The 13,103-nt window shown below is 51.0% G+C and overlaps 1 protein-coding gene across 7 annotated transcripts; it reads left to right on the top strand.

The window, feature by feature from the left end:
* CD19 (CD19 molecule) lies at positions 710–12,521 on the top strand. 7 transcript variants are annotated; one of them, XM_005697647.1, is made up of 15 exons: positions 710–825; positions 1,096–1,386; positions 1,707–1,901; positions 2,025–2,318; positions 3,353–3,460; positions 3,717–3,765; positions 4,675–4,763; positions 5,117–5,230; positions 5,357–5,461; positions 5,543–5,611; positions 5,715–5,774; positions 5,864–5,920; positions 6,471–6,563; positions 6,666–6,764; positions 6,873–7,063. In XM_005697647.1, the coding sequence occupies exons 1-14, from the start codon at positions 741–743 to the stop codon at positions 6,752–6,754; spliced, it is 1,698 nt and encodes a 565-aa protein (XP_005697704.1). In that variant the 5' UTR covers positions 710–740; the 3' UTR covers positions 6,755–6,764; positions 6,873–7,063. The 7 variants fall into 7 exon arrangements, with proteins under 7 accessions (XP_005697704.1, XP_013830171.1, XP_013830170.1 ...); XM_013974717.2 differs by lacking the exon at positions 6,873–7,063 and adding an exon at positions 12,134–12,521 and having other exon boundaries at positions 721–825; XM_013974716.2 differs by lacking the exon at positions 6,873–7,063 and adding exons at positions 9,987–10,020; positions 12,134–12,521 and having other exon boundaries at positions 721–825; positions 1,707–2,318.

Below are 13,103 nucleotides of genomic sequence, written 5' to 3'. Positions count from 1 at the left end.
CTTGCTATGTGCTGTGCTGGGCTACTGCTGTATGTATATCATCCGGTTTAATCTCCACAAATAATATTTGGATAGTACTATTATTATCCCCAGTTGATAAAGAGAATGAAGCTCAGGCTTGGAAAGATGAGGACATTTAGCCAAGCGGCAGAGGCAGAGGATTCACTCAGGTCTGCCGGATCCCACCTTATTTGTGATAGGCTGATTGTATGGAGGTGGAAGAAGACCCAAGAGATGTTGGTTGAATGAATGAAGGGGGTTGGTATGTGTGTGTGAAAGGAAATGAATTCAGAGCCTGAGGTTGAATGAGGGAGGAGGGGGAGAAGAAAGGAGTCTGAACCCACTCATTCAACAAATATTCCTTGGGCAACTACAGCATGCCAAGCCCTGTTCTGGGGCACCATGTGTACAGTCTGAACCGGACAATCTTTGTCACAAGAGGCTTACATTCGAGGCGGGTGGGGGACAGAAAGCGATCAAATAAGGAAACACACAGACAAGGTCATTCACATGGTGGTAAGTGCTGAGATGAAAATAAAACGGGGTAGCAGGGAGGAGGCGAGTTTTGTGGTTCTGGAGGGGTGCATGGAGACTGGGCCTGAGGCGTGACCACCCCTTCCTCTCTGGGGGGACTGCCCGCCCGCCCCCACACACGCCCATGGTTCAGTGCCCACCGGGTCCCCGCCTGCCCCAGCATCCCCCGCGCGGCGAAGCCGGGCGCCCCGGGGAGTCTGGCCACCATGCCACCTCCTCTCCTCTTCCTCCTCCTCTTCCTTGCCCCTGTGGGAGTCAGACCCGAGGATCCACGCCTAGTGGAGGCTAAAGGTATGTCCGGAGGGCAGAGGTGGATGGAAGTGTTGGAAATCTGGGTTCCGGCTGGGTGCCCTTGGCCGAGTCACCTACCCTCTCTGGGCCTCCATTTTGTTATCTGTAAAATCCAGGGGAGGATTGGAAAGACTCTGAGGACTCACCCACTCCCTGCTGTGGGGATTAGGGGCTCCTCACCCAGAGTGAGGAGTGAAGGGGGCTGGGGGTTCCTTTCTCCCCGCTTCCACCCTGCCACCCCACCCTGTCTCTCTCTCTCTCTCTCCACAGAGGGAGGCAATGCTGTGCTGCCATGCCTCGAAGCTTCCTCGGCTGGTCCCCCTGAAAAACTGGCCTGGTTTCGGGGCTCCCAATCAACAACACCCTTCTTAATGTTGACCCTAGGGTTACCAGGCCTGGGCATCCATGTGGGGCCTCTGGGCACCCTGAAGGAGCCCCAGGGAACCATGCTGTTCCTCTTCAATGTCTCCAAACATATGGGGGGCTTCTACCTGTGCCAGCCAGGCCAGCCTTCTGAGCAGGGCTGGCAGCCCGGCTGGACGGTCAGCGTGCAGGGCAGCGGTGAGGTCCGGGCTGGGGCAGGGAGGGCTGAGTGAGAAGAGGGAGGCCCACCAGAGATGGAGGAGGTCCAGCAGCTGAAATGAATCCGGAGGGAGGGGCCGGAGGGGCCGAGAGACAAGCTGGGAGCTAGTTTTAGGTGGCTTCTAAAACCCCCTGTGGCTTTATGACGTCAGCGCCGTGTGGCTCTGTGTTTTTCACTCTTTTCTCTGAGTCGCTCTTTCTCTGTCTCTCTCTGGGTCTTTGCATCTACCTTTCTGGGTCTCCGTATCTCTCCTCCTCTCCTGGATGTCTCTGTATTCTGGTTCTGGGTATCTTCCCAGGGAAACTGTTCCGGTGGAATGCTTCAGACCTCAATGACCCGAGCTGTGACCTGGGGAAGGGCCCCAGGCCCACTTCTGGTCACCCCACAAAGTCCCAGCTGCATGTGTGGGGCAGGGACCACTTTAAGGAGATCTCACACACAGACCGGGCCTGTGCTCCACCTAACAGCACATTGAACCAGAGTGACAACCGTGGTAAGGTGATGGGGGGTGCCAGGAAGAGGGGGGAAGGTGACTGGGAACTGGATGATCTGCAGGGGAGGAGGACCCCCCACCCCAAGGATTACACCTTCCTAGCCGTGGCTCTCCCTGCCCCAGACCTCACTGTGGCCCCGGGCTCCACGCTCTTGCTATCCTGTGGGGCCTCCCGTACCTCCCTGGTCAGAGGCTCCGTCTCCTGGATCCACAAGCATCCCATGAAGCCTGAGGTCAAATTGCTGAGCCTATATGTGAGCGAACATGCCCAGCTCAGAGAGATGTGGGTCATGGGCACCCTTGGGGGAAAGGTGGTTCTGTTACTGCCCGAAGCTACAGCTCAAGATGCTGACATCTATCGTTGTAACCACGGCAACAAGACCACCCAGATGCAGCTGAAGGTCACTGCCCAGTCAGGTAGAGTTTCTTCCAACTGTGACTCATCTGAGTGGCTGGGGCAGGGAGGGCTGGCTGAGGAGAGGGAAGAAATGGATGCTAGGCAACCTTGGCCCCTTGACCTGAGACCTAGTACCAGCCTCATCATCCCAAACTCCAACCTCTACACTGAACACCGACCCCAACTCTTTTCCTCCCTTGCTTCCGAGACACCCACTTTTCCCTGTCTTCTCCTACCACTGGTTATTTCTTCCCATAAACTTTGGGGGAGTTTTCCTCCCTCCCTCAAGCCTCACTGTTGAAGCCCTGAGCCCCCTTCTTATGTCTGTCTACACTCCCGCATCCTATCTGACTTCCTTTACTCCCATGCCTCTTTAGGCCACCATGCCTTGTGACTCAGTTTCAGGCTCCATCACACCCCACACCCAGCCAACACCTGGAATTGCCATTTGATATCCCATGGACAGTGCAAGCTCAACTTTTACAAAATCAAACTCGATAGTCTTCTGGGTGACCCTGTGTAAGTGAAAGACACCTGCCCACAGGCCCAAGCCAGGAACCTGGGCATCCTTCCTTTTTTCTTACCCGTCCATCAAATTGGTCATAATGTTCTGCACATTCTGTCTGCCTTCATTCAATCCTACTGTGCTACTGCAACCACAACTCTCACACTCAACCTGAATTTTCCCTGCTAACTTAACCTCAGCACATGGCACATCCCACCTCTAACCTTGTGAACCCCACTCTGCCCTTCACACTGACCATAGCTGTTCTTAGCTGCAGCAGGAAGCTGATCATCTTGCTCCTCTAAATCCTAACATGGCATCTGACGATAGTCATAGTTTGTCAATGGTTTGCTTAACAGATGCCGCTCCAGGCCCTGTGCGAGGTTCCAGGTCCTCAGAGGGAGGGAGGAGAGCCCTCCGTGTAGCTTGGGGTGTTGAGGATCTATATCTGGCCAGGATTTCTCAGACCTATGGCGCTTTGAGGAACTGAGGCTGAAAAGCAAGATGCCAGCCTGGGGTCTTCATCTCATAGCTCCTTCCCCCTACCAGTATGGCATTGGCTGCTGGAGACTGGTGCCTGGAAAGTCCCTGTCGTGACTTTAATTTATCTGATCTTCTGCCTGACTTCCCTGGTGGGTTTTCTTTATCTTCGAAGAGGTGAGTCATGTTTGTCTTCCCAAGCCTTACCCCTCCTTCCTCAGGAGAGCCCACTCTGGCCAGTCTGACAACCATTTTCCCTCCCACACCTCCCCAACAGACCTCAGAGTCCTGCCCTCCCTCCTTTCCTATCCTCCCCAAACTACCCGAGCCCTTTGAAATTTAAACTCCTTTCTCCTCCAAGTTATCTCCCCAGCATCTCCCAAATCTTCACTCTTGAGTTTCTCCTCTGATCATTGCCCTTAACTCCCATCAGCCCTGATCCTGAGGAGGAAAAGAAAGCGAATGACAGATCCCACTAGAAGGTAATTATTCCAGTGCCCTCCAGGCTCTCACTCCTACACTTTCACTTTACGCTATGCTCTCAGTTTCCTCTGCTCGCGGTGTCTTTCCTCCATCTCTATGGTTGAAATGCTGCCCAGCCTTCAAAGACCAGCACCAAATCTACCTCCTCTGTGAAGTCCTCCTTGGATGATCACAGATCCCTCTGTAGGCTATGTCAGAAGCTGCTGCTGCTAAGTGGCTTCACTATGTCAGAAGAGAGGTGCTAACTAATAACAAGTGATCACACTTTATTATTTTTTTTTTTGCTTCACTGGGTCTTAGTTCAGGCATGCAGGATCCTTGATCTTCCCTGCTGCATGCGGAATCTTTAGTTGTGGCATGCATACTCTTGGTTACAACATGTGGGATCTAGTTCCCCAATCAGGGATGGAACCTGCCCCCCTGCGCTGGGAGCAAGTCTTAGCCACCAGACCACCAGGGAAGTTTCAACAAGTGACCACGTTTTAACCTCTAAGGGTTTAGCCTGAATCTTTTTAAAAAATAGTTATATTTATTTATTTTTGGCTGTGCTGGGTCTTCATTGCTCTGCGGGCTTTTCTCTAGCTGCTGAGAGTGGGCGCTACTCTCTAGCTGTGGTGCCCGAGCTTCTCATTGCGGTGGCTTCTCGTTGTGGAGCACTGGCTCTAGGGTGACCAAGCTTCAGCAGTTGCAGCGCAAAGACTCAGTAGTTGCGGTTTGGGGGCTCTAGAGCACAGACTCCATAGTTGTGGCGCACAGGCTCAGTTGCGGCATGTGGGATCTTCCAGGATCAGGGATCAAACCCGTGTCTCCTGCATTGGCAGGCTTATTCTTTACCACTGAGCCACCAGGGAAGCCTAGCCTGAATCTTGAGGCCTGGCCTCAAGTGCAACTCCCCTTTCCTCCCCCAGGTTCTTCAAAGTGACGCCTCCCCCGGGAAACGGGGCCAACAGCCAGTACGGAAACATGCTTTCCCTCTCCATGCCCCACTCTGGCACGGGTAGGTACCTGACCCAGAGCGGGCATCCCACCCATTTTCCTCCAATCTCCTGAGCTCCAAGTCTTCCCGCACCCGGAGCGTCGCCCTCAGTGAAGAGCCCGCCCCCGCGACGCTGAGACCACCCACATCTGAGACCCGCCCCCAGGACTAAGGCCCGCCCTCAGAACTCATATCCCCGCCCCCAGGACTCGAGAGCCTAAGTCTGGTTGCGAGAGCAGAACCTCGCGTCTATATTTAGGTCCCGCCTCTGCCCTCGCTCAAGGCTGGGTACCAAGACGCGGAGTCCTTCAGCAGGGCCCGAAAGCATCCTCCGCCCGTAGCCCTGACCGCCTCCATCTCTTCTCACCCGCCAGGACGCGCCCTGCGGTGGGCTGCGGGCCTCGGAGCCGCCGCGCCGTCCTATGGAAACCCGCGCAGCGACGTCCAGGAGGCCAGAGCCGCGGGGTCCCGGAGCCCGCCAGGAACTGGTGATTGATGGGGGTGGTGATTACTCACATGAGAGGTGTCGGAACGGTCTGGGGTAGCAACAGTAGACTGGGGCCTAGAGGAGGGGGGCCCGTGACCCGGTTCCCACCTCCATCCCCGAACCCCAGGCCCAGAAGAAGAGGAAGGGGAGGCCTACGAGGAGCCGGACAGTGAAGAGGGCTCCGAGTTTTACGAGAACGACTCCAACCTTGGGCAGGACCAACTCTCCCAAGGTAAGACTGCCCTCCCCCATCCTCACCTCCTCGGGGCCGTGGGCTGTGGGCCGTCGTTGGATGCCTCTCCTTTCCCACCAGATGGCAGCGGCTATGAGAACCCTGAGGACGGGAGTTTGGATCCTCAGGATGAAGACTCCTTCTCTAACGGTAATCTGGAGACGTCGTGGGGCCTCGGAGACTCGGGAGAACCCACGGGGCTGGGAATCCCCTGCAGGAAGGAGTGGTCCCTGGAGTTCTCTTTTTCCTGCAGGAGCTGAGTCTTATGAGAATGAAGATGAAGAACTGGCCCCGACCGTCACCAGGACAACAGGTGTGTGTGAGGATGGTCACGTTCCTGTGGGGTGGGTGGGTGTGTGTGTAACCCAAAAGCCAGAAATGACTTCCCTCTTCCTTCTCCAGACTTGCTGAGCCCCCATGGATCAGCCTGGGACCCCAGCAGGGAGGCAACCTCCCTCGGTGAGAAGTGCTTGGGACCTGCCTGTCTTGCCCAGATTGGGTTGATGTGGCCCTGGCTCTGAAATCAGGCCCCACCTTGACCTTGGCACTGACCCCCAACCCAGGCCCAATCCTGACCTTAGACTGGACTCCTAACCCTAACTTCAGCATTGACCCCACGGCCTATCCTGACCCCCAATATCCACCTCCATCCCTATCAACAGCAGCCCCAGTCTCAATGCACTTCCAGCCTGGATTTTGACCTCCAGCTCACCCCAGCCCCAGTGCAGACCTCAGCTTTGACCCAAACTCTCTGTACAACCTCCTGACAACTCTGACTCTGACTCCTTCCAGTTCTGTTCTTGACTTTTTCTCTGACCATGAATGTAATCTAACCCACATGTGACCAAAACTTACAATGAACAAGGGCCCAGAACCTGGTGCTAACCCTTCCTAGCACAATATTGCTCAAGTCTCTAAGAGCCCCCTCCATATCTTAGGCTGCACTTTCCTTCCCCAAGTCCCCAGGATGGCTCCTAGGCCTCCAACTCTCTGTGCCCTGCCCACACAGGGTCCCAATCCTATGAGGATATGAGAGGGATCTTATATGCAGCTCCCCAGCTCCGCTTCGTTCGAGCCCAGCCTGGTGCCAATCATGAGGAAGGTAGGTGCATCTTCTGCCACCTCCTGTGGTCCTCCGAGACTTCCTCCCTCTTGGCTGACTTCAGGCTCTACTTCCATCTTACTCCTTCCTGGTTCTGACCAGATGCAGACTCTTATGAGAACATGGATAATCCCGATGGACCAGAACCGGCATGGGGAGGAGGGGCTCGAATAGGGTGGAGCACAAGGTGACTCCCTTCAGGTGAGCTGGGAACTGCCCTCCAAGGATGCGAAAGGAGGGAGATGAAAAGGGATGGAAGTGGGGTGCTCTCTGCTGGACCCATTTTCCATCACCCTTTCTTCTGCATAGCCTGGGCCTCTTCAGGGCCCTGAGGTCCTCACCCTACTTTGAAATCTGGGACCCCAAGAAGACAGTGTCAGCTCTGGAGCGAAGTTATGTCAACCTTTGGATGCACATAACTGTGTGTGTGTGTGTGTGTACAAGTGAAACTTCAGCCCCCTTTGCACTCCCCAAATAAACTGTGTGTGTTTGTGTGCTCAGTCGCTCAGTCATGCCTGACTCTTTTCAACCCCATGGACTGTAGCCCACCAGGCTCCTCTTTTCATGGGATATCCCAGGCAAGAATATTGAAGTGGGTGGCCATTTTTCTCCTCCAGGGGATCTTCCCGACCCAGGGATCAAACCCATGTCTCCTGTGTCTCCTGCATTGGCAGGCAGATTCTTTATCACTGAGCCACCTGGGAAGCCCAAACTCAGTGAGCTCTTCCAGTCCTGGGACATAGTGCCCTTGTTGGGGAGGGGAAGGGAAGATGCGAACGCTTGTGCTCCCAGCCCCTCTGGAATCCAGCGAGAACTGTGTCTTGGGGACCACAGGGCCTTTCCCCCCATGACTTAACCTGCACTCATCTCCTTTACTTGCCTGCCATTCCCGCCATTCAGGCATTCAATCATGGTTCATTCAACAGTTGTACGAGGGGCGCCAACTGAAGAGGAAGCAATCCAGGAATTGGCAGTCATCACTACCATTTATTATTTTATGTATTTGGCTGTGGTAGGTCTTAGTTGTAGCACTCCGGATCTGCAGCGTTGGATGCGGCATGTGGGCTCTTAGCTTCGGCATTTTCCCCCTCTGCTATGTAGGCTCTTCACTGCGGAGCATGGGCTTCTCCTGTTGCAGAGCATGGGCTCTAAAGGGTTCAGTCTTTGCAGCACATGGCTCTCTTTAGTTGTGGCATGTGGGCTTAGTTGTCCATGGCATGTAGGATCTTAGTTCACTGACCAGGGCTCGAACTCTGGTCCCCTGCTTTGGGAGCACAGAGTCTTAGCCATAGGGAAGTCCCATCACTATTAGTTACTGAGTGTCTGCTATAGTCTGACATCAATGAATGCATATAATCTTTCCAATCACCTCACAAGATTATTGAGCTCTTATGTGCCAAGACTGTATAAAAGTATTTTATATTTATTACATGTGTATGTATGTTTCTGTATATTAACTCATTTTGCCTTCACGAACAACCTTATTTCATAGATGAGGAAACTGAGGCAGAGACACTAAATTACGTGCTCAAGGCTTGCCTAGTTAATAAAGATTGGGGTCAGGATTTGAACTCTGGCAGTCTAATTCCAGAACCTATATCATTCTTGACACCCTCCCTTCCTAAGTGCAGTTTTGTAGATGGCAAACTGAGAATCAGAGAGGCCAGGTCACATGACTAGCATGTCACAGAGCTGAATCCAGAAACCTGGCTCCTGTTCTGTTACCTGGTAAACTGCCTGTGATGTAAACCACAGACACGAAGACTTCAGAACTAAAAGTCTCCAGGCTCTGAAACTACGATGTAGCAAGCTCCACCACACCCAGATTCCTGTCTCAGGCAAAGATGGACTCGGTCATTGACAGTTTTGGTATCTTCTGCCTGGCTGCCCCAGCTCTGGTGCTCTTCTGAAAATTGGTATCTGAATCCTAGCCCCTCTCCTGCTCTCTGTAAGGCTGCCTAGACTTTTTCAATACCCACATTTTTATTTCTAGAGTTCCTTTTCTTTTTCAATTAAACTTTTTGTTTTGTATTGGAGTATAGCTGATTAACAATGTTGTAATCGTTTCAGGTAGACAGCAAAGGGACTCAGCCATACATCTTTTTTTTTTTTTTTTTAAATTTTTTGTTGCACTGGGTCTTCGTTGCTGCAAGCAGGCTTTCTCTAGTAGCGGTGAGTGGGGCTACTCTTCATGCGGGTGTGTAGGCTTCTCATTGCAGTGGCTTCTCTTGTTGCAGAGCACGGAGCTCTAGGGTGCATGGGCTTAGTTGCTCTGTGGCATGTGGAATCTTTCTGGATCAGGGATCGAATCCATGTCCCCTGCATTTTCAGGGGGATTCTCAACCACCTTAACCACAAGGGAAGTCCTAGAATTCCTTTTATTAATACTCCAGTTCTTCATAATGTCCTATGTTTATTGTTGAGACTGTTCTTTCTTGTCTGTGAAACTTTAAAACTTACTTTTTCCCTGGTGGCTCAGACATTAAGAATCTGCCTGCAATGCAGGAGACCCGAGTTTGATCCCTGAGTTGGGAAAATCCCCTGGAGTAGGAAATAGCAACCCACTCCAGTATTCTTGCCTAGAGAATTCCATGGACAGAGGAGCCTGGCAGGCTATAGTCCATGGGGTCGTGGTGTCGGGCACTACTAAGCAACTAACACTTTGATTTTAGCTATTTTAATATACCTTCCTCATAGGATGATGTATCAGGCATAATAGTTCTAATATTAATAAATGCTTTACAAGTAGCATCTCGTTTTATTTTTATGACAATCCTATGAGGAAGCTAAACTAAAGTTATTATTGCCTTAAAGCCGAGAAGACTGAGACACCGAGAAATTAAATACTTTAATTGCTAACTGACTTTAAGTAACTTACTCAAAATCACTGACCCTCAGTGTGCCCAGTTATAAAGTAGGATTAGGGAGGAGGTGATTACTGTCATCTGTACATGGCGATGTCACCATGGAAGCATTCTTTGTTTCTCCTGCAGGAGTCCTCTGAGTTCCCTGGGCCCCACTCACATCTCCTGGGGCCAGCTTGATTTGGCTTCTGCCACAGTTTTACAGGCTACACAGGTTTCTTATCATTTTATTCAGAGCAAGCTTTTACCCTAGAGGTTTGGTCTGAATCCAAACCCATACTCCAGTGGCTCCGGGAATTCTGATGACTTTTTCCAAGCTGTATCCCAAGGTTTGTGGATGGATTTTTTTCCCCCTCTGTCTTCTGTGCCCAGGACATACAGTCTTTTCTCAGCTCCCAGCTTTGTGCAGGGGGCTTAGTTTCAGCTCGCTGCTCTTCCTGAAACTGCAAACTTGACCTCTGTCCCCAGGTGGTCATTAAAACTCCAATCTTAGGGACCCTAGCATTTCAATGAGCTTCTGTTTCACTGCTGTGACTTTGATTTCCTTCTTGATTTCTAGCACTGGGAAAATTCTGTCCTGCATTTGAGCTCAGGTATGTACTAAGAGAAAGAAAAGAAAGAAAGTGATACTTCCTGTTATATTTGCATAGTGTATATTTGGAGTGTGGGGGTTGGGAAACGAACCTTCAGCATTTCCTTGGGCTTCCATCTTGGACGCAGTCCATGTGGCAAAAAATAAAATAAAATTCCCACATCTAGCTCAAGATTCACCCTCTGCCTACCTTATCCTTCAACTAATATAAACTTTCCATATTGCCATAGTCCCCAGCATTCTCTATTGCCTCTCACCCAGCGTGCTTCATTCATGTAGGTTTCCTGTCTATGCCTGAAGCATGTAAATTTGTGACTCCTGGTGAAAACATCCTTCCTCCTTGAGGGTGAATTCAGGTCTGGGTCTTCTCTGTACCTCTGATACCCAATCAGAGGATGGCAAAGATGAAGAAATGAGTGGGAAAGGAGGAGTGAGTGAAGGACTCTGGCAAGTCCTGAGATTTGGGGGACAAAAATAGGAGTCTTGTGAGCTCGGTTACCTGGGGAATGCTTGGGGGAAGAGAGGAGCCAAGGTGTGCCAACTCCAGCCCAGTGCTCTGGAATCAGACTACCTGGGTTTGATCCCAGACCCACTCTATTCTGACTGTGTGACTCAAGCTGTCTGTGCTGCAGCTTCCTGGTCTGTAAAATACCCATCGTAATGATAGCTACATTAATGAGCCTTAAGTGAAATATGAAGCATGTGACGGTGGCATAGTAGTCACTCGAACATTGGCTGTTTTTACTATTATTTTTAAAATATGTATTTACTAATTTGGCTGTGCTGAGCCTTAGCTGTGGCACACGGGATCTTTGATCTTTGTTGCACCATGAGGAATCGTAGTTGGGGCACTTGGGGGTCTAGTTCTCTCACCAGGGATTGAAACCCGGCCCCCTGCATAGGGAGCATGGGGTCTTAACGACTGGATCACCAGGGAAGTCCTAGCTATTATAATTATTTGGCATTTATTAAGGGCCTCTGTGTCCCAAGAGCCAGAGGCCACCCAGAACATTTGGGTCAGGACTTCCTCCAGCGTAGGGACCTGCTCAGAAGACAGCCACGCTCCAGAGTTTCCCAACTTCCCACCCCATCATCTCTTTCTTTGGCAGGTGCTGGACCACTTATATCTTGTGAACAGGATTTAGGGAGACAGGCTTGAGGGAAATTTCAGGCCCTCAGAGTCACCCCTAGTTTGCAGGAGCCTCTCAGGTAGGGAGGGGCTTCCCAGGTGACACAGTAATAAAGAATCCGCCTGCCAATGCAGGAGACACAAGAGACGTGGGTTCAGTCCCTGGGTTGGGAAGATCCTCTGGAGGAGAAAATGGCAACTTGCTCCAGTATTCTTGCCTGGAAAATCCCATGGACGGAGGAGCCTGACGGGCTACTGTCCATGGGGTCGCAAAGAGTTGGACACGACAGAGGCTGAGCATGCTCAGGTAGGGACCAAGGTGGCAGAAAGACTTTTGGTGCAGTCTCTATTCTTCCAGCTTTGCTGCAAAAAGATGATTTCCTGGGAGTGGGAAGTCCTTGGAGTCCACACTGCCAGAGCCAGAGTCTTTGTCCCTTGGGAAATAGCCCCACCTGCTGGGCCTGTGTGACTTCAGTCTTGCCTTTGGCTGAGTCTATTTGGAGGACTTCAGATGTTGGGCTAACTTGAGGTGTATGTGTAGTGGATATCAGTGTGGTAGAAGAGGGGGATGGGATAGGATGTGGGTGGATGTCAAGATGCTGTATTGGATGGGTGTGTGAAGCACAAGCCACGTGAACCCTATGTGTGTGAGAGACAGGTGGTATTGGCTGTATGCTGGGTGGGCGTTCTGTGTGAAATATGGTGTGGCATGTATAGTGTGAGGTGTCAGGGGTGTGAAAATTAATAAAGGAAACCCTCACTAAAATGCTTCCCTCGTGGCTCAAAGGGTAAAGCGTCTGCCTGCAATGCAGGAGACCCAGGTTTGATCCCTGGGTCGGAAAGATCCCCTGGAGAAGGAAATGGCAACCCACTCCAGTATTCTTGCCTGGAGAATCCCATGGACAGAGGAGCCTGGTGGGCTACAGTCCACGGGGTCGCAAAGAGTTGGACATGACTAAGTGACTTCACTTTCTCCAAAATGCAGTTGAAGGGGATGCTTTCATCAATTACAGGGACCGTTGTCAGTTGAAGACGCTCATCATCAATTACAGGAAGAACTGTTAGTTACAGACCCTAATGGAAGAACCACGGACCGGGAAGAATCATCAGTTACAGGTCCCAAGAGGAAAAGATGGACATTTCATCTCCTAGAAAAACCATTACCCTAGCAACTCGAACAGTGAGAAACCATCATTACCCTGAACTCTTACTTTTCTCCAGTGGACATTCCTTCAAAACAACCCCTCCCAATATCTTCCCTTTTTTCCCTATACAGTAACCTTCTCTGTTTGTTGGCTTTGCCTATGGCTTTTGGTGTAACTTCCTTGTTCTCTGCTATTCCTGAATAAATCTATTCTTGCTGGTAAAAATAACTGACTTTGGTTTTGTTTGTCTTTTTGGCTGTGCCACTCCCCTTGAGGGATCTCTAACCAGGGATTGAACCCCGGCCCTTGGCAGTGAAAGTGAGGAGTCCTAACCACTGGACTGCCAGGGAATTCTCTACAATAACTGACTTTTATTTAGGTCAACAAGTGTCATGATTGGAGGCAATGTAGGAGGTGTGACATGTGGGAGGGGGTGTGTCTGTGCTGTGTGTGTTGGGGTGCATCTGGTACAGGAGTTGTGAATACTGTAGTGTGTGGAGGGTAGGTAACCTCTGAGGGACTCAGTGTCATTGCTGGGTTGGTTGGGGAAATATAATGAAAAAACAAAACCTTCCAACCCAGAAAACCTCTCTACAGAGGTGGTAGAGACAGAAAACCATTTTATTATTAAATAAGCATTAAACAGAATGTGATGCATGTCACAGGCAGTCCCCTAAGAGACTGATTGCAAAAGCTGAAAGAAATCTCACACTTTCGTATAAGCCAAGCAGGTATAACCCATTATCCTCTTTTCAAGATAAATATTCAAAACCATATCCTGTTTCCAATGACTAGACCTCAAGAAGGGGA

Source organism: Capra hircus, chromosome 25 (genome assembly GCF_001704415.2).
Source record: "Capra hircus breed San Clemente chromosome 25, ASM170441v1, whole genome shotgun sequence".
Classification (NCBI taxonomy): domain Eukaryota; kingdom Metazoa; phylum Chordata; class Mammalia; order Artiodactyla; family Bovidae; genus Capra; species Capra hircus.
Note: the sequence above shows the minus strand (reverse complement) of the source record. Positions and strands in the feature narration are given on the sequence as shown.